The sequence below is a fragment of the Phalacrocorax aristotelis genome, chromosome 1, assembly GCF_949628215.1.
Source record: "Phalacrocorax aristotelis chromosome 1, bGulAri2.1, whole genome shotgun sequence".
Taxonomy (NCBI): Eukaryota; Metazoa; Chordata; class Aves; order Suliformes; family Phalacrocoracidae; genus Phalacrocorax; species Phalacrocorax aristotelis.
Genome location: NC_134276.1, coordinates 161,268,952 through 161,288,259, shown reverse-complemented (window position 1 = coordinate 161,288,259; position 19,308 = coordinate 161,268,952). Strand labels below are relative to the sequence as shown.

At 54.1% G+C, this 19,308-nt stretch overlaps 1 protein-coding gene across 2 annotated transcripts; it reads left to right on the top strand.

Moving 5' to 3' along the window:
- The first annotated feature begins 2,391 nt into the window (after nt 1-2,391).
- Nucleotides 2,392-18,971, top strand: CARD10 (caspase recruitment domain family member 10). Of its 2 annotated transcripts, none has more exons than XM_075076659.1 (21): nt 2,392-2,459; nt 4,401-4,619; nt 5,013-5,150; nt 5,465-5,790; nt 7,738-7,920; nt 8,263-8,418; nt 8,547-8,672; nt 8,833-9,027; nt 9,125-9,280; nt 9,977-10,092; nt 10,345-10,385; nt 11,070-11,190; nt 11,683-11,863; nt 12,688-12,811; nt 13,163-13,403; nt 13,637-13,706; nt 14,045-14,144; nt 14,635-14,793; nt 16,984-17,105; nt 17,744-17,859; nt 18,101-18,971. In XM_075076659.1, the coding sequence occupies exons 1-21, from the start codon at nt 2,453-2,455 to the stop codon at nt 18,306-18,308; spliced, it is 3,105 nt and encodes a 1,034-aa protein (XP_074932760.1). In that variant the 5' UTR covers nt 2,392-2,452; the 3' UTR covers nt 18,309-18,971. The 2 variants fall into 2 exon arrangements, with proteins under 2 accessions (XP_074932760.1, XP_074932763.1); XM_075076662.1 differs by having other exon boundaries at nt 18,074-18,961.
- The last annotated feature ends 337 nt before the right edge of the window (nt 18,972-19,308 follow it).

The following is a 19,308-nucleotide window of genomic DNA, read 5'->3' as shown; positions in this document are numbered from 1 at the left end:
CCTCCATGAAGGTCAGCGACTGATGGTACTTGATGTGGGGCCTGCTCTGTCTGATGTCTGCATACTCTGAGTCACAAAGCACCGCAGCCATTGCCTGTGGGGTCAGGGCAGATGGAGGGAGAGGTTTCCTTGACACCAGGGTTGAGTTCATCTCTCTCTGGGTGAATGAGAGAAACCAACCTTTGTTTTGGGGCTTTTATCGTGACTGTGAAGATCTTATCTTCTATCACCACATAATATCCTGCTCAGGAAATCTTTTCACTAGAGAGAGAGACCTGGGTTTAACCAGCAGGCAAAAATTGACATGGCTTGAGTCAGAAGGGTTTCCCTGCAGGCAGCCTTGCTTATACTTGCTTTTGATCACTCAACTGGATGCCTCTGGCTGGAGGTAAGGGCTGGAGCTGGGAGCTGCGCCCTGCTGCTGGTGGTCCTGGGGCAGCACGTACCCTATGGGAGGGAGCTGTGCAGTGTTGGGCTTGCAAGGGAGGGGAAGGTGGCAGTTGGGACCCCTCGCAGGGAGAGTGAGTCAGCAGCAAATTCATGCGCTTGGGGTGTCAAGCAGTGTCTGTTGGGACGGATGCTATGTGAGAGGAGGTGGTGTTTGCTGAAAGCCCTTTGTGCATGCGTGTGCCTGGTGTTTGCTCAATACCTGTGTACATTTTGCTACAAAAGGCTATGTATCTGTGTAATGCTCTGTGTATCACACACATACAGTCTCAATTCCCACATGGTGGTTGTGCTTGATCTTGAAAAGAACATAGCAGCACAGGGAAAGGGTCTTGCTAAAGCCTCCCTCCCCTCAAACCACCTTGCTGAAGCTGGTGTAGAAGCCCTGTCGGGATGAGAGGGGATGCCTCTGCCATTGGCCCTGGAGGAGAAATGAAGATGTTAATTTTGGGTGCAGTGGGAATCCTTTAGGTCAGGGGCCTAGTTCATACCTCAGGATTGTTTCATACTCCCCCCACTTTGGTTTCTTCATTTATCTGAGGGAGGGGAGAAAGATTTCCATGCAGAGGTGGGGTCTAGAAACTGCAGTAATGGGATGCTGAGGGCATCTGCCTTTTGGGAATGTATTAGCAAGGGCAGGAGCAATCGTAGGGCTCCTTCATGTTGTGTCCAGAGTCCTGGAGGGATGCACAGCATTACTCTGGGCTACCCTGTGGGCTGACCCTGAGGCTGGGGGGAATCAGCTGAACTCCCGTTTCTTATGAGCTAGATATTGCATTGGAAATCTCTTGCACAGAGTCCACGCTGTCTTCCTGGCCATTGAGGTCTGAGGTTTGACACAGCTGAGAATGATGAAATGAGGTTGAAATGAGAAATGAATGAAATGAGAAAATGAAAAGGACCTTAGCCTTGGAGGGGGAGGGGAATAATGTTTGGACCAAACCATGGTGTCCAATTCCATCTCTCCCAGATGCCTCCTAGTCCCAGTGGTATACACAGATTTGGGCAATTAGGTACATGGCAAGAGTGAAAATTACCCTGTGCAAGCTCTTTGTGTGGGCTCTTTGGGATGCTGTGTGGACACACAGATCCACTCCTGGGATTGCTTTGGCCACTTGGATCGAAGGAGGAGGAAAGCTTTGCAGCATCTGCCCCTGGCCTGGCGGACTCAGTGCTTGGTCAGGTTGGCTGGTGCAAGCCCCTGCATGCCCTGGGGTACAGATCAGTCACACTGCCCCAGGGCTGCCTCCACACCCAGCTCCACCTACAGACACTACTGAGGACTGGGGGTCCAAAATTAGGCCTGTGGGACCACTTCTTGGCCTGGATCGGGCTTCTTTCCGCCACCTTCATTGTCTCCCCTTCCTTGAACACCCCTCCTCGTCCATCCAGAACCAGCCCTATACCTGGGGTGGCCAGGCTACAATTTTTGGAGTCCCTGAACCAAAAAAGTTCCTTCTTATTCACCTCTTCTCTGCAGAGAGAGCTGGGGAGGCTGCGCCCTGCCAGGAGAGACCCCCCCCCTCGGACGGGCAGGGCCCCGGCTGGGGGGGCCAAGTCGACCATCCCCTTCCCCCGCCGGTCTGTCGGGAGGCGAAGCCGGGTTTGTTTCGGAAGAGAAGCTGCTGGCGAACCACATCCTTCCGGAGAGCAGCTCCATCCCGGGGCTGGGGAGGGGGGTGAGAAAGACGGGACACACGCAAAGAAAAACCTTTCCCCGGCTCGCCCAGGTGAGGAGCAGCCGGAGGGTCCCAGGAACCGGGAGGAGCCGGGGAAGGGGGGTGAGAGGGGCCGCCCCCGCCCGGCCGGTGAGTGCCACCGCGACCCCCGGGGCCGGGTAGGGCCGGGCTCTCCATTGCCCAGGGGGTTGCCGGTTCCCTCCCAGCCGGCTGGAGGAGGGAGGGAGGGAAGGTGGAGCGGGGTGGGGAGAACGTTTCAGACACACCTGCCGGGGTGGCGAGACGGCGGCGGCGCGGAGCGGGGCGCAGCCCGCCCGACGGCGGGGATGGCGGGTAAGGGGCGATCCCTCGGCGGCAGCGGGGGACGGGAGCTTCTCCCCGGGCCCTGCGGAGCCCTCGGGGTCCGCTGTGCCCCTTCTCCCACGGAGGCTGCTGCCACGCCCGTCGGCATCGCTCCGGGGCGGCCGCGGGCGCGGATTCCGCAGGGGCTCTGGGGGTGGGGTGGTGGTGTTGAGGGTGGGGTGGTGGTCGTGGTGTTTGCTCCTCTTCTCCTCCTCTTCCCCGGCCACCTCCTCAGGGCTCGCCATTCCTTGAAGAGGGCCTTTGGGCTGGCCGAAAGGGGAAGCGCTGCCTCCCCCTCGGCCTGGAGGGGCTGCGGCAGGAGGGAGGAGGGGTACCCCGGGCGGCAGGAGGGGTACCGACTCCCCAGACCCCTTTGACCTCTCCCTTTCTCTGCCGAGCCTGCCTGTGAAGAAGCTGGTCGCTGCTTGCACAGCCGGCTTGGGTTTCTTGGAGAAATACTTTGATCTAAAGGCATAAATCTGCTGCCGAGGAGCAGAGCTCAAAACAACTTCTGCAACTTCTGTGACCTGCTGTTGCATCCTCCTTCTGCATACTTGCATCCCTGCGGCAAGCAAGCCTGTCCCAAATGAGAGACATCAGTTTCTGCAAGAAACACAGGGTTTTTTTTATTCAACGTGGGACAATCCAGATCTGTATTGGTATTTAGGCTCCTAAGCCCTTTGGTGCTGGAAATCAGACACTTGAGTATCTTTTGTAGATTCAACAGTACTCTTTTCCTGTTATTCTTCATCCGTCAGACCCTGAGCCTCCTGTATTTCTACTTGGAGGATTAACTTCTCCACAGGTCCCTCAGCTATCCTCCTTGCTGTGCTAGTTGGCTGTCTGAAATTGTGTGATATCATTCTCACCACAAGAAAGGAAAAAAAAACAAAACCCAAAAGAAAGAAAAAAGAGTGGCAAATTTCTTTCCCTCTGCCTTCATGCAGCATGAACCTCTACACTGCCCCTGGGGATGTTTGTGTGGCTGGGGTAGGAAAGCTGGACTTAATGCCAGCACCAGAGCGGCAGGTAGCGGTGCACACTGGGTAGGAGAGATGGCTCCTAGGTCTCAGAAGATCTTTGCTGTGCTTTGCCTTGACAGCTGAAAGGATTTGTGCTGGTTTGTGAAGCAGATTTTATTTCTCAAGTGAAAATAGATAATGCCGATTGAGTTGACACACAGCTGGGAAGAGAGTTCCTTGCACATACCTGCTCCATCATGGCTTGTAGGACTTAATGAAGCAGGTTCACCACTGCTTTAAGGGTTTTCAGTCAGTTGACTTCAGGGGGTCCCTCTTGCTTTATTTGGTTGACAGAGGGATTGCCTTGTTGCTATGTATTTCCAGGGCTCCACAAAGATGTGTGGAAGATACATGGAAGATATCGCTTCTGCGATTCCCCTTTGGCTCCAGTACCTGTGGCCAAGGTGCTCCATGGGATGGTGCCCTTGAGAACTTCAGTTTGGTCACCAATGCCTGGGACATGCACAGGGCAAATGCATCCCCAGGGAAACCCTTCTTGCCAACCCCAGTATGAGAGAGCATGTCCCAGGCTGTGAAAACTCCTGGTCCTGAGACTTTCCTGTTCTCAGGGATGGGGAAAAAGGGAAGATGTGTGATGGTCAGGGAGATTTAAGAGTGTGTCAGGCATGAAGACAACGTCTTCCCTAGTCTTCCTACTGTATATGCTCCTAACTCCTTTATGCGCCACTGCATTCTGCCTCCTGCATATCTAAGGCCCTGGGTGGACACTCAAGATCTTCCTAGACCAATTTTTATGTAAAATGACTTCTGATGTATTTAAGTCCCATTTGTAAGACCATCAAATCATTTGCAGGACCATATCTCGACTCATGTTCTCCCATGCCTACTCATGCCATTTACCCTGTGCTCCTCTATCATTCCTTAGCCCTCTTTCCTTTTATCTTCCCAGCCCTGGAGAATGCCTCTCTCCAAGCCTGCAGCCTCTCGGAGCAGGAGGAGGAAGAAGACACTATCTGGGAAAAGATTGAGGGTGCACGGCACCAGCTGACCCGCTCCCTGAACCCTGCGAAGCTCACCCCATACCTGCGCCAGTGCCGCGTGATAGATGAGCAGGATGAGGAGGAGGTGCTGAATTCATGCCGATTTCCTTGCAAAAGCAACCAGACAGGTGGGAGAAAGCACAACCTTGCACTTAGATGGGCCTGGTTTGTGGGGAACGACCTGGTTTTGACACAGAGTGGATGATACCCAGCATGTGGTGTTGTGGCCTCCCGGTCCCTCCCACTGCCGTGCTACTCTGGCTTCGTTGTTCTCTGAGCTGCTCTGCAGCTGGACCTCCCCCTCATCCTCTGTGGGCCTCCCTCTGGGTGCACACAGATGAGGGCAGAGCTCACACCCCGTTCCCTCCTCCAGCCATTCCTGTTCCTGTGGATGGAGAGGACTGGTGGAGATGCTATTTCGTATCACAATGCTCAAAAAACTATGACACAAAAGCATGGTCTATGCTGTTTTCTCTCTGGTTTGCAGGGAATTCATCCTAGCTCTTTATCCTTTCTTCCAGGTTACCTGATAGACATCCTCCGGCGCCGTGGGAAGCGAGGCTATGAAGCCTTCCTGGAGTCTTTAGAGTTTTACTACCCAGAGCACTACACCCGGCTAACTGGGAAGCAGCCAGCCCAGCGCTGCTCTATGATCCTGGGTAGGGGCAGGTTCTCCGTCCCCCACTTCAGCTGCTGTCTGCATGGGAAGGGCCAGAAATCTGTTGTGTATAAAGCTCTGGTTCATGCTACCTGTGTGCGAGGAACCCCAACAGCTCTGTGCTCTGGATCTGGAAGGGAGGGGACCGTATGTGTGTGTTTGATGGACCATGGTGCTCTAAGCCTGGGACCAGAAGGGCTGCAAACCCACAGGAGAGCTTGTCGCCTCTTGATGGAAAACAAAGTGTTGGGTTGCTTTTTTGGGGGTTACCCCGTCTCAGCAGCCAGGACCTGATTCTCCTTTGTCTCCCTGCAGATGAGGAAGGCCCTGAGGGACTAACACAGTTCCTGATGATGGAGGTGAAGAAGGTGAGGGCTCAGCGGAAGGAGCACCTGTTGAAGGAGCACCAGCTGCAGGTGAAAAACCAGGCATTGGAGCAAGAGCAGGCCCGGCTAGAGCAGCAGCTGCAGGAGCTCCTGAAGGTGCAGGAGCGTTGCCAGCGGCTGAGAGAGGAGTGGGACAGCAACAGCATGGAGCTGCTGAGGCTGAAGGATGAGAACTACATGATGGCCATGCGCTACGCACAGCTCTGTGAGGAGAAGAACATGGCTGTGCTGCGGAGCCGGGACCTGCAGCTGGTGGTACGGCCTCGGGGAGCACGGGGGTTGGCAGCGGGAGGCTGTGGGGGTCTGACGGCTAAGAGAGATGCATGGGGGTGTCCGTGCGTGGTGGCCCATGAGCATGAAGGAGCTGATGGCAGGTGGGATGTGTGTCAGGGTTCGTGCCCCTGCTTTTGATGGGGAGTGTGCCCTGAGCAGGGCAGAGCATCCAGATCATCGGCACGGCATGGGAGACTTGCCATGCCCAGGACTTGATGACCTGGGGCAGCTGGAGATGTATCACCAGCTCCTGCTGGAGCTGGAGGTACATCACCTAGAGGATCCAGAACCAACTCCTCAGAGTTGCTGCCAGGGCGATGCCTTCCCTGGCATCTCTTGGCACTCTTAGCCTGGCTGTAGGTACCATGAGATGCCCTGTCTGCTCCTGCAGACGCTCGCTGCCCTGCGCTGCCTGCTCTGCTGAGGGGCACTTGCGCTGTGTCCAGGCAGCACAGGCACACAGCAGGCAGCTGATTCTGTTAAGCTATGTGTTTGTATTTACTCCTTCCCCAGGAAAGGGCTTGTATTTTCCTCTTTCTAATGAGGATGGTGGCTGCGCAGCCACCCTCACATAGGGCACTGGGTGTGTGCATGCTGGCTGGATCTGCCCAGCCCGCCTTGCTGTTCATAGGAGCATTTTGGCCCAGACTCCATCCCCCCCCCCCACACTCCCCACCGCCTCCTTGTTTCTCTTATGACGTTTGGGAGACTCATGCCGCATACTCAAAGGAATTCGTGATACTGCACTCCAGCTGCCAAGCTCTTACCTCCAGCAAACACGCACCCATTTCCTGCCTGGGCAAGGACAGCCCTGTCTTGAAGATATTAATAACCTAGTTTCGTCAGTGCTCTGCTGCCTCCTGGTATTCCCCCCCACCAGTCTGGGCCTGGACCTCTCACGCAGCCCTGAGGTTACCTTTCATTCCTCATCCTGCTCTGCCAGCCCCAGGATCCTCCCCGTCTTTTATCCAGTATTCGTACCAGTGCCAACTCCCCTGGACCTCCTCTGAGGAGGGAGGCGAATCGCTTGTGAGTGACTGTGGGGGTGGAGAAATCCCCCTGGAAGCAGGGTGGGCCACCAGGTCCCAGCTGTCTTCTCCTTCTGGCTCCAGGGTCCAGAAGTGACCAGTCCTCAGAAGTCATTCTAGGTCTTTTGGGCAGATTTGCAGAAGTAATCCGGTTCCTGACTCCCTCCTTGGGAATTTTGGCAGTGCTGCTTAGTGTTCAGTGGCTTTGATAGGTTTCCTCTGTCCTGTTGGCTCTCAAAGCCTTACCTGGCTGTGAATCTCTGGTTCTCTGATTAACCTCATCAGTCCTTACAGGTTTGTGAGGACCTCCCTTACTCCTAAAAGTAACTGACCTCCCCTGCCTCCAGTGACATATTGGTGGAGGAGTGTGAGGGCAGGCCAGGGTGTGATGATGCATCTGTGGTGACCTGCAGCCTCCAGTAGCTTGAGCCTTAAACACTTCCCAGGCGAGAGGTGACCTCCCTGCACTGGACAGCCTCCAGTGGATTTTTCTGCTGCAAATTTGTTTCTCAGCTGTTCTAGAAGCTGGGAAGCCTTTGAGAGACTCACAGCTGCTGGCTCTGGCAGTGCACCAGAGGTCCCTGGTCCACCCAGGGTCAAGGCCAGCTTCACTAAGGAAGCCCCAAGGTAGCAAGAAAGTTATTGCACCAAGAGAGGAACTTGAGACTTAATGTGCTTATGCAAGTGTATCTTCCTCCTTTGCCCTGCAAGGAAAAGCTTTTGTGTGCAGCTGTGCTAACCTTGGCCCAACGGTAGGTTAGTGCTTTGCGTGGCTGTCCAGCCCTTGCTTTCTTTGCCTCCAGACCCTTTTTCTGCTCAGTGCCCTCTCTGCTTCACTCTCCTGCTAAGACAGAGGTGCAGGACTGTGTGTGCCAGACTATGTTTCTTCCCTGAGCTGCAGGTGGACCAGCTGAAATGCAAAGTGACCAGCCTAGAGGAGGAGTGCAGCCTGCTGCGGAAACAGGCACCTGTGCCACCCCAGCGAGAGGTAGAGGAGCGGGGCCACCCTGATGCTGTGTCTGAGCTGTGGGCTGAGAATCAGCGGCTCACAGCATCACTGCAGGAGCTGCAGGGCATGTTGCAGGTACCTGACGGGGCAGGGCAGGCTCCAAGTCAACTCCTGTCCTGGTGCACCCCCAGTGCTGGTGACATGGGCACTGGAAAGATGGGGGAAATCACTGTCTGTCCCTTCCTCTGAGCATATTGCTGCGGTGGCTGCCATTGCTTCTGGGTCTGGGTAGTGATGGGTACTTCTTCCCAGCTCTGTGACTCTTGGATGTGCTTGCTAGTGTGACTTTGTGCCTTGGAGCACACAGCAGATTGATGCAGGAATGATGATGGCAGTCATGCCAGTCTGCCTGTCACTGCCCTGGTCTGGTGCTCCCTTGGTGCTTGTGGTGCAGTGACGGTACCCCTCATCTCCTAGGCACCCAGTGAAGGCCCAGTGCCAGGCTCTGAGCAGATCCTGCTGGATATCCTGGAGCACGACTGGAAGGAAGCCCAAGATGACCGTCAGGATCTCTGCCAGAAACTCAACTCCCTGCAGAATGAGTTGCAGTGGGCTGAAGAGCTGAGGGATAAGGTAGAGCATCCATCACTGCTCCTGTCCCTGCACACTGAGCAGGGCCTGTAAGAGAGGGGAGGGAGAGGGCTGGGAAGCCACAGCAGTTGCTTGCAGGAAGGCCAATGCTTGCTGCTTCCTGTTGCCAGTACCTCCAGGACGTGGAAGACCTGCAGCTGAAATACCGGACGCTGCAGAAGGACTGTGATCTCTACAAGCATCGTATGAATACAGTGCTGCTGCAGCTGGAGGAGATTGAAAAAGAGCGGGACCAGGTAAATTGCTCTCCCCCTCCCAGCAGGACCAGAGCTTTTGTCTCTGCTCTGGATACTCCCTCCTTCCCCACTGGGTCTTTTCTATCTGTGCCAGGGCAGGAGGTGGGGATTAGTAGTGCAGTTCTCTGCCTTCTCTCACTCTCAGCCTGGATCCTTGCAGGCAATCCAGAGCCGTGATGGGGTGCAACTACAATACTCCCAGAGCTTGATTGAGAAGGACCAGTACCGCAAACGTGTGCGGGCCCTGGAGGAGGAGAGAGATGAGCTCCTAAGCAAGCTGAGCCAGGCAGAAGGGCTGAACAGCACACTGGAGGCGCAGCTGCAGCGATGCCAAGGCAGCCGCAGCCTGGGCAAGGTGAGGGAGGCTAGAAAGAAGGGGAAAAAGAGAAGGCTGAGGGGTCATAACTGATTTCTGGGGGATGCAACAGGGTGACAGGTCCCTTCCCTCCCAGATGTGCAGCTCCTCCTACTCCCTCTGCTCCAACCTCAGCAGCACCTGGAGCCTCACAGACAACCCCTCCAGCTTTACGACTGGACTTGTGGATGCGCTGGGCGTTTCTGCTATCCCTGCTATCCCATTCCCGGGGGACTCGTCCATTCAGAGCATGGTGAGTTCTTGACCATGAGAGGCTGACTCTCACCTAACGGCAGTGAGGACCCATGCTGCTCAAGAATGGCACAGAGACATTGGAGCAGGTTCATTGTGGGGATGTGACTTGGTGGAAGACTGGACATGGCGGGGTGTATAAGGTGTAAAGCTTTGTTCTCTCTGTCCCTGACAAACTGGCCAATGCTGTGCCAAACTGTGCAGCACTCAGCTGGGTGGGAGAGAGGGGGAAGCAAAACTCTCTAGGGTGTCATATACTCCCCAAAAAGCTGTTTAATCTACATATGCTGGGGGAGAAATCCTAGCGCTTTTGAATCCTGTAGCAGCATTGTATTGTTTTTAAGAGAGTCAGGTTCTTAAATCCTAAACCTCATCCTAGAGCACCCTAAAATGGGCAGTCCCATAGGTTACTCACACCTCTAGGTGTGCAGTGGCTAAAAGTGAAATAAGACAATGTTGGATATTCCCTTCATCTGCTACTCTCCCATAGATTGTACATTGCAAAAAGTTGGGGATGCAGTGTCATGCGTCTCCATCTGTGCCCTCTCCTTGGGAAAATAAAGTGCTCCTGGTTGTTTGGAGGGATGTGGATGATCCCTGAAGAGGCATGTGGTACCCTAGGAAGTAGTTTGCAACCTAGCCCAAAGCACAGGTGGTGCTGGGTGTTAGCAGGCATCTCTCTTTCACTCTACTCAAGGAGGTGACTCCTGACAGTGAGAAGGATATCAACCGCCTTTCCACTTTCCCTTTCCCCCCTTGCATCGGCTCCATCCTCCGGCGGCAGCGGGAAGATAGGTGCATGCCATACAAAAGGTGATTGCTGGGGGCTGCTTGAGTCTGTGTCTCCTCTGTGGGGGCTGTGGGGGCCAGGGAGAGCAGGCTGGCAGGGGAGGGGAAAGCCTGGAGTGGGGACTGAGAGTGGGAAAGCTGGCTGGGAGCTGCGTTCTTGCTGAAGGGTGCTTCTGGGAAGTGGGGGAAGGCTGTGGGGATGGGGTTGAGAAGGGGATGCAAACAGGCTTTGGAAAAACTGCTGCCTCACAGCTCACCTTTGTGTTTCCTTTGTAGCTTGTCCTGTGGCTCCTTTAGCAGCATTGAAGATGCAACAGGTACCAGGGTGAGGGCTTTCCCCAAAGGGCTTAGCTAAAAGAAGTGGTAGCTGTGGGGAGAGGGGTCGAACACCTGACCCTCCCTCGTGCCTTTGGTTTGCACAGCTCACTGTGAGGGCCCTGCGCTCATAGGAGGGTGCTATGGACCCATACTCCCCTGCCGCTGCTATGCTAGGCACAGCAGCTGGAAGAGATGGCTTTTCCTCTGCAGAGCAGGTAGCTATTCACATCAGCTCTGTTTAATTCGTGGAGAGCTGTGTTGATGGAGAACTTGATGTGGAGTTGAGGGAGTAGGTAACAGAAGAGAGAAATTCATTTGCCCTGGGGTGTTAATTGGTTCTGGGTGATGGGCTGTAAATTTGGAGTGGAGATCCTGGTGCTGGCAGGTCCTGTGGTGGGTGCTGGTGGCTGATCTCCAGGCACATCCAAGTGGCCCTGGCTGCTGCTGCCTTCTGACCAAAATATTGATGAAGGGAGCAAAGATTTGCTCGTTCTCAGGAGACATGGGAAACCCTTTTCAGGAGGGTGACTGTTCAAAGCCTCCCTGCAGCCTCAATTTCCCAGTCAGATGCTAGAAAATGCCCAGGAGGGGGTGACAGACCCTTGCCACCCTGAGAATGTGAGCTCCCTGCAGTGCTCGGAGAGGTGATGTGCCCCCTCTCTCCCTCTTGCTCTCTTTCCTAGGCAGTGGTTTTGCTAGTGCCTCGCTTGGGGCCTTCTCCTCTTCTTCCAGCAGCACCTACGCCAGGGTGAAGTCGGAGATCTGCTTGTCCACGCTTCCCAGCCGCAAGGAGGTCACCAGGAGGTGACTGCTGCTCTCTGAGCTAGACAGTCTGAACTGGCTGCCTGGGGGGATGTTTTGTGGTGCTGGGGGACGACGCTTGGGACACCCTTCCTTTCTGCCTCCCCACTTGCAGTCTCTTTCTTCCTAGTGGGAGAGGAGAGAAATGAGGATCTTATAGTCCTTGCTTCCTAGCAGGGCTCCAATTTTCTGTGCTGTCCCATTTGTTATGGCAGGGGTGGGGATGTTACCCTGGGCTGGACACACATCAGTCTAGGTAGGGACAGGACCATGGGAGCCCAGCTTGGCTTCGGTGTTGGGTCTGGTGGGATGGAAAGGGGCTGTGGGGATTTGTAAGCTCTGTGTGTGTGCCCTGGTGATGGCTGTGAATCACGAGCTCTGTACTGCAGTACCCAGTACAATAAACACCCTGTAGCTGGACACAAGGCATGGGGGACAGGTTATTAGAAAAGGCAGCAAACTTCAGTTGCTGGACTTGGTGTTTCTCCTTGCCAGGTCACTGGTGGTACAGCTCACTAGCATGGGTCACCCCAGCAACCCCTCACCCCAGGAGAAGAGGCTCAGAGCAGACATCTCCATCCTTGGAGGGAACAGGACGGGGATTTATGTCCAGTGGGTCAAGCCAGGTTCACGGGTCGAGGATGCAGGACTCAGGGAAGGGTGTCGGCTCATTGAGGTGAGTCTGGGAATGGTCTTGCTTTGTTCGGGCTGCAAGGCACCTGGGATGATGCAAGGAGTATGGAGTGATCCCCAGTGCAAGCTGACCTCTACCCACCTTGGAGTCCACCCCCATTTCTCTTGTTTCCCAGGACTGCTCCCTGCCTAGACCTTTACGTAGCACAAACTCTCATCCAGGTCCCATGGCACTTGAGTGTACCTGTGCCTATAAAAAAGCTGAGACATTCTGAAACACTTCCTTCAGCTGTGGGAGGGAAGAAACAAAAAGAAGTCACAAAATTAAGACAGCAATATGGCTATATGTCCCTGGAGTTGTATGTCACTCTGTAGTATTTCAGACCAGTTTGCATCCTGCATCCCACACGTGCCTGTTCAAGGCAATCAATTCTGGAGCAAGATTTCTCGGGCCTTCATAACCCTCTGAACTATAAAGAATAATTGCTCTGAAGAAAGTTCCTGGAGGGAGGAGGGCATTTGTTTTGGCAGGAGTGACACCACTTGAAATACAGCTGCACTACTTGAATTAATATCCCCCATGTAACTGAAGATAAACCAGCTTTGCTGCCTGCATTCCCACATGCGTTCATGCACACGGTTGCTTTCACAGCAGCCTGGCATCTGGACTGGGTGGTGGCTGGCAGCAGGTATTTCAGAGGCAGAGGAGGGAACCAGAGACAGACTGAGGATGCCTTGTCATCAAGTAGAGCCTTTCCTGGGCTGCCTTGCTCTGTAACATCTCCTGTGTAACCGTGGTGGGTGAGGGAGCTTGAGGGGAGCCTGCTCTTCCAGCCCTCAGGTCTAACAACATCGGGTCCTTGCTAGCTGAGGGTGCCATCGTTGAAGGAAGAGGTGCTTTCCTTGGAGAACTGCACACGGGAGGTCGCCTACCTGAGCCTGCTGCATTGGGATGAGCCTTCTAGTCTTGTCTTTCAGCTGGACCTGAAAGGTAAGGCCTTGGCAGCTGGGTCTCCTTTGAGCCTGAGCTCTCTGCCTCCCTCTCCAGACCCTCCACCCAGCCCTGGAGGTAAATCTCAGTTATTCTCTCTCCTCTCCTGTTTGGTCCTAGGCCACCATGTCTGACACAGGGGTTTCCCATAGCTCCGGTAGCTTTCTCTGTCTGGTGTGACTTGTGCATCCTCTGAGTTACAGGATGGAGGTACAGACCTTCTGTCTGTTTGCCTCCTCTGCACCCCCCCCCACTCCATAGCATCACAGCTGTGCTGGGGACTTGGCCATCTTATCAGTGACAGTTGTCTCCTGTGTTCCCACCTGTTGTGACCTGTATCTTCTGCTCCAGGATACCAGCCTCTGCGGGAGGCCCTGGAAGAAGGGAAGAAGTTTTCTGGAGACTCGTTCTACGTACGCACCAACCTGTCCCTCCTGGAGCCATCAGACCCTTATGCGCTGTGCGTCAAGTGTCGGGAGATCCTCCATGTCACGGACACCATGCACAAAGGGCGGCTGGAGTGGTACTGCTCCCGCGTTGATCCCTTGACCATGCAGGACCTGGACAAGGGGACAGTGCCCAACTACAGCAGGTAACCAGGGTGAGGAGGAAGGCAAGGGGGTACCTGGGGTACCTGCCCCATCTATCTGTGGTGAGCATCCCCTAGAACACCTGGGTGCCCTTGAGAAACTGGGAGGTTGAGTGAGGGCTTTGATATGCCTATGCTTCAGCAGGTCTCTGAGGGGTTTGGCAAAGGGGTTCGTGGCAGGCTATGGTCCCTGGGGGCTCTGGAGTTGCTTGAGTTCAATCTCTCTGTCTTTTCAGGGCTCACCAGCTTTTGAAGATCCAGGAGAAGGACCAGATGCCTGGGCAGCAGAGGGGCCACAAAAATAATGTAAGCCAAAGAAGCCAGCAATGAGAGCTGTGTGCGTGTGTACCTATGGCCACCTCACCACCTCGGCACACAATCTGCCCCACTCTGTTGGTAAACCTACTCATATAGAGGCGGCATCTGGGTTAGCAAGCAGAGCAGGGGCTTATAGCCCAGGCAGTGTTACTGCTCTGTGGCTGCTTTCCTACCCCTTCCCCACTTCCCAGACTGAACATGATGAGTGGCAGACCCGGTCCCGTGATTTTTGTATGTGCACTCCGTCTGCTTTGCCAGTGGGTGTTCTGCAGCCAGCTCTGTGTGTGTCTAATGTCTCAACCTTGTTGCCCTCACTTTCTCCTCAGCTAAAGAAACGGGCCTTGGACCAGCTGCGCCTGGTGAAATCCAAACGACAGAGGAGCCCAGAACAGCCCCCTCAGCAGCTGTGGCTGGATCCCTGCTCAGGTGAGCTGTTATGCCTGCACCTGCCCCATCACCCTTGGAGACCCAGTTGTCCCCTGTAGGCACTGAAGGGACATTGGCATCTGGGATGCCTCAGTCTCTCTGCCCAGGATCCCTCTTATAACTCTGCTAACAGGATTTTAGGAAACCTGTGCACATTTAAAGCTTCTGCTCCTTTCCCCTGGTTTCCTGGGTCTTTCCATTTCTTCTGTGGTTCTCAGGGTCATCTGACTTTTTGTGGAAAATAAACTGGTGTGTAACTCACGTGAGTCCCAAGAAATGGGCAAGACGGGCTACAGCCAGTATATCTGCCTGTGAGCGAGTGTTGTAACCAGGGTAGGATCTCTCCTGGGACATAGGATGGTTGGTAGCTACCTCCATGAGTCAGGATGAGGGAATGGTACAGGAAGAATGGGATGGTCTGTGGGCTGGTCACAGGCTGGTCTCCTATGTTGCCACCTTTGGCATTCTCCTCTTCATTCCTGTCTTCCAGACCCAGACATGAACCTGAAGCCTTACAGCCTGGTGCACCCTGTGGTGGTCAAGACACCCCGTCCTGTGGTGCTGTCACCTAGCTGCATCGCACCACGGCTCATCAGGAACCTGCTGGACTTGCCCACCTCTCGCCTGGACTTCCATGTATGCCCAGCAGGTAGGCAGCAATGAGTGGTTGTCATGTTCAGGGCTGTTTTAGGAGCCTGTGGCCGAGTAAGGTAGAGTACGCAAGTCTCCTACTTCTGAGGGATGCTTTCCCCTTTTACCTCCTGTCACTTCTTTAGCCATACAGTGCAAAGCTAAGATGTTGCTCAAAGAAGTCACTTCTGTGGAGGCCTTGGTCAGCCCAATTCAGGAAAGAGGTGCTCTTAGTTTTGGAGAATGAGATGTGGTCTCATGGGACTCTTGGAAAGCACGAGGTGCCTCTTCAGCAGCTAAGTGTGAGGGTCTCTTAGTCTTCCCAGGCAGTACCTGCTGACAGGTCACCTTTCTGGGCTGAGTGTCTGCAAGGCATTCCTTCCTATTTTTAACTGTGCCCTATCCCTTTGGCCCACAGGGAAGCCAGCCCTCCTGGTCTCCCGGGGCATGGGGATTCTCTCCCCTTGAGTGGGTGGCAATGGCATTGCCTTGCTGCTCTGGGTGGCTATTCCCAGAAATTAAACTCCTGGCTAAGGTGGGATCTGCAGACTGACTTCATACCAGCTCTTTCTCCCCAGGAACAAGAGAATCCAGCCTTAGTGCTATTGTCCCCTTCCTTCTGCCAGCAGTGTGAGGCTGACACACCACTTCAGAGGCTGCTGGGGAAAGGTTTTTTTTCCCATAGGGAATTTTTACAGAGGACGACTCCTCCTTTCCCCCTTCCTCCTCCTTCCTCCATTTCTCTCCTTTCCCTGTGTTTAGAGTTCTCCCTTTGCAACGGCAGGACTGAAAAATCAGATGGTATATTTTTTGGGGGGAGGTAGTTAAAAATATCTGGTTTGCTGAAAAAGGATGGATGGCTCTGCAAGTTTTGGCTGCTGGGCTCCTTATCTGAGTGACTTGGCCATATATCCTGTCCTACTGAGCCCTCTGCAGGGTCCTCCTCACATTGCATAGGGACATGCTTCGAAGCCATTACTATGACTGGGGACTTTACACGGAGGGCAAAACCTCTGTTCTCCCCTGTCAGTTTTGCCTGTTCTGAACGAAGGAAGGTGATCAGGGAGCCCTGAACCATTTCTGTTTTCTTTGCTGGCTATATTTTCCCTTGGAGAACTCCCCAGCCAGTTCAAAGTTAGCAAAAGCCAGCCCAGCTTCCCCAGGAGCCTGCTGCCCCCAAAGCAAACAGATGGCTTTGTGGGATCCAGTTCTACCTGGGAAGTACCTGTGCAACCAGGGAGAGGTAGCAGAGGAGGCCCAGCCAGAGTGGGGCCTGGGAGAGCTGCAACATGCTCGGGACCCAATTCCAAACATACCTTCTTCTAAATACATTATTTCTGACTTAGGGGTGAGCAGCTCCTAAAAGCCTTGTTAGGTTCCCTGCTTGTGTTTTAGTGGTGGTGTGGGCAGCTGCCTAGGGCAGCACAGTCAGCAGGGAGATCCCAGTACCTGCTTCAGCCACGCTGGACTTTAAAGCCTGGGGCTCTCAAGTGAGGTCTCTGTGTGTGCATTGTCTTGTCTTCTGGTGTGAGTTACGAGGGACACCTGGTAGTCATCGCTTCAACCACACCGGACCTCACTGTCCTGCCAGCTCTGCCCCCAGTTATCTGTCTCAGCATCACCTCCTTGCTGCCTGGTGTTGGCTTGGCTGCTGGGTGCTGTCCTTTTACCTCTGAGCAGGGGGAGGTGGCTCAGGCTGCCACCAGCAAGAGGAGGTTCAACCTGCCCCCCTCCATCTTCCTCCCACTCTCCCATGCTGAGATGCACACTTTTCTTGCTCCCCAGCCCTGATGCTCACTGGAGCCATCTACGAGCTCATGCAGCTCACAAACCCTGCTGAATACCTGCCTGGCAAAAGAATTACTTTTCTACCATACTCTTGTTACGGAGGGGGTGGGACTGTGTGGCTGTGGGGAAGGGGGGGACAATGGCTGTGAGCTGGCTTAGGCTGCTGTGGTACTGCAACACAGGTACTGCCCTTGCCCTGCAAGGTGTCTTCAGCTATGATATCTTGCCTCTGTACGCAGAAAGCTGCAGGAGATCTATGCCAATGTGTGATGTTGTATAATTAGACTCACTCTTCAGAATCCATAAACAGTGAACTCAATAAGCATCAGCGTGGCAGCAAACATGTGGGATCTGAGGTAGAAAGTGCATGCAAAAGGGAGGAAGGGCTGATGTCTCCCTTTACTTGTATCTTGGCTCACAGAGAAGCTGGCAGAAGAGGAACCCAGCGCAACCCACACACAGGAGCACCCTGTGTCTATAACTGCCCCCCAGGACCGGAGGGAGAGCGGGCGAATCCGCATGATACGGGAGGCGATGGAGAAGGTGCTGAGCTGTTTGGTGTGAGGAGAGAGGGCCAGGATGAGGCACCCTGTTCAGATTGGAGGAGAGCAGGGGACAGCTGAGTGGGGGCAGAGGGATGGTGGTGTGGTGATAGAGAAGGGGCTACTTGCCTGGGGGCTATGTAATTTGGAGGGTGTTATAGGTCCAGGTGCTGTGGGGCTGTGGAGCAGCAGATAGGGACTTTTCCCTGAGTCTCTGTTGAGCTCAGGTGAAAGAAATGGCAACTGGGGTTTTGTGGGGGAGGTGGTGGGAAATGTCATATGCAGAAGTGACCTCCCTGCTCTCACATTCCTCATCTTTGCCAAAGCTCTCCTCAGGGCAGACAGAGAAATGTGAGGATGTGGGTAACAGTGATGACAAAGGGGATGTGAAAATGGGCTGTGGCTGAGCGAGGGGCCTGGTGGGCTCTTGGGTTGGGTTGGCGGTGATGGAGTGTGTGACCCTGCTCTTTAATTCTCTCCTTCCCTCATGGCACTGTCCGTAAATCCCAGATTTAATGGAATTACTATTGGAAAAGCAATGATATTTCATAGTACAGGGTTTGATTTAATGTAACTGTCAGGGGCTGGGGTTATTTTTTCTCCATTTAAATCAGTAAATCTATTCATTTTCCCTTCCAGAATAAACACTGCCTGCTAGAGCTGGGAGTTCGGAGTGTGAGGGATCTAATTAAAAGTGAAATATACCCCATCGTTATCCATGTCGAGGTCACTGAGAAGAACGTTAGAGGACTCAGGTAAGAAAAGATGGAGTAGCATAGATGAAGGGTATCATGGGAGGAGGAGAAGCACTTGTCTCTTCAGAGGGGGAGACAAGGATTGGGGTGAGAGCACTTGCTCTTTGTGTGTTGGGGTTGGCTGCTATAAGGGAAAAAAGGGAAGGAAAATTGGCTTTGTGTACATGTGAGGGAGTTCCTGGGTGGTTTTGTCACCCTGTCTCTCTACACCAAGGGTAACGCTCATCCCCTGATTACCCAGGAGCTTGCTGGGGAAGGCGGGCCAGCGGGACTCGGAGGTGCTGAAGGCATGCCGTGGTGCGGAGCAGGCTCTCCATACTCTGCCATGCTCCTGGGCCCGTGTGGAGCCCCATGCCTGGAGCCATGCTGAGGAGCTGCCCAAGGTGGTTCGGGGATGCATCTTCCAGGAGCAAACCCGCCCGCTGTGGATCGAGGAGGGCGATGACTGAGCTGGGGGTAGCAGAGTGGACACTGCCAGTTACCATCCCCAAGAGATATTCTTGGAGGTCCCTGCCTCCCCAAGCTTCTCCAGGTAGCATGTCCTTCCTCCCTGAAGGGATGCTGACAGAAAAGGCCCCCTGAGGCGGTCTTTCTGGTCCTCTTGAAGCCACAGAGAGATGGGGAGTAATGTGCTCCCTCTCCCATCTGACCTTTCTGTGTTTTATTGGAGAGACATCTTCCATTGTCATGGTGGAAACCACCCTCGTCAACTGTTCCCCATCACCCCAAGGTGATGCTCTTGTCTCTGGTACGTGGTTGGATTGCCAGGTGGGGAACGTAGGGGAACTGTGTGGAATCAGGCTGTGTAGGAGCATCTTTCACACACATTTGAAGCCCTTCTCCCATCACCTCCATCTCTCCTGTCCTGTGGCACTACGTGCTCCGCGTCCCCTCTTCCCCTGTCTACCTCACCTCCGGCCCCACAGTGCAGGGAGCACAGCTCGTGTGCCAACACCCCGCCACAGCTGGAGTGACACTAAGCTTGCACCAAACCCTTGTTTTATAGGAGCTGTACTCTTTATTGCTTGTAAATTATTAATGGAGCCTTTTATTGGCAAACCACATATAAAGGAGAATTAAATACCATTCATAATGGGAATGGATGGCAGGCTACGGGCTTGTGTGTTACTGGGAAGGTTTGGGTGATGCACAACAGGGTATTTTTCTTCTTTAGCTGAAGCACAACTGCCCAGCCCTCTGCGAGAAGGAAGGAGCACTGTTCTTGCTGTTGTAGGGCAGCAAGAGTTGTGGGAAGAGGACAGGTTGAGCGTGTCACAGACCTAGCTCTCTCACATTTCTTCTCGTCCCCTGTTTTTCAGTCCCTTGCCTCTCCCTAGACCTGATTTTGGCCAGGTTGCTCTGGAAAAGCCAGGGAAAAGCTCACTTGATGTATCTGGCTGAGGTCCCTAAAGCTTCATATCCCTCCGTGCCCTGTTTACTGTGAGGTGA

What these genes read in the sequence shown, in the direction of transcription:
- CARD10 (XM_075076659.1), top strand. An exon ending in GCCGGGACCTGCAGCTGGTG is followed by an intron (nt 5,791 to 7,737) that starts GTACGGCCTCGG and finishes CCTGAGCTGCAG; the next exon opens with GTGGACCAGCTGAAATGCAA. An exon ending in TTGAAAAAGAGCGGGACCAG is followed by an intron (nt 8,673 to 8,832) that starts GTAAATTGCTCT and finishes GGATCCTTGCAG; the next exon opens with GCAATCCAGAGCCGTGATGG.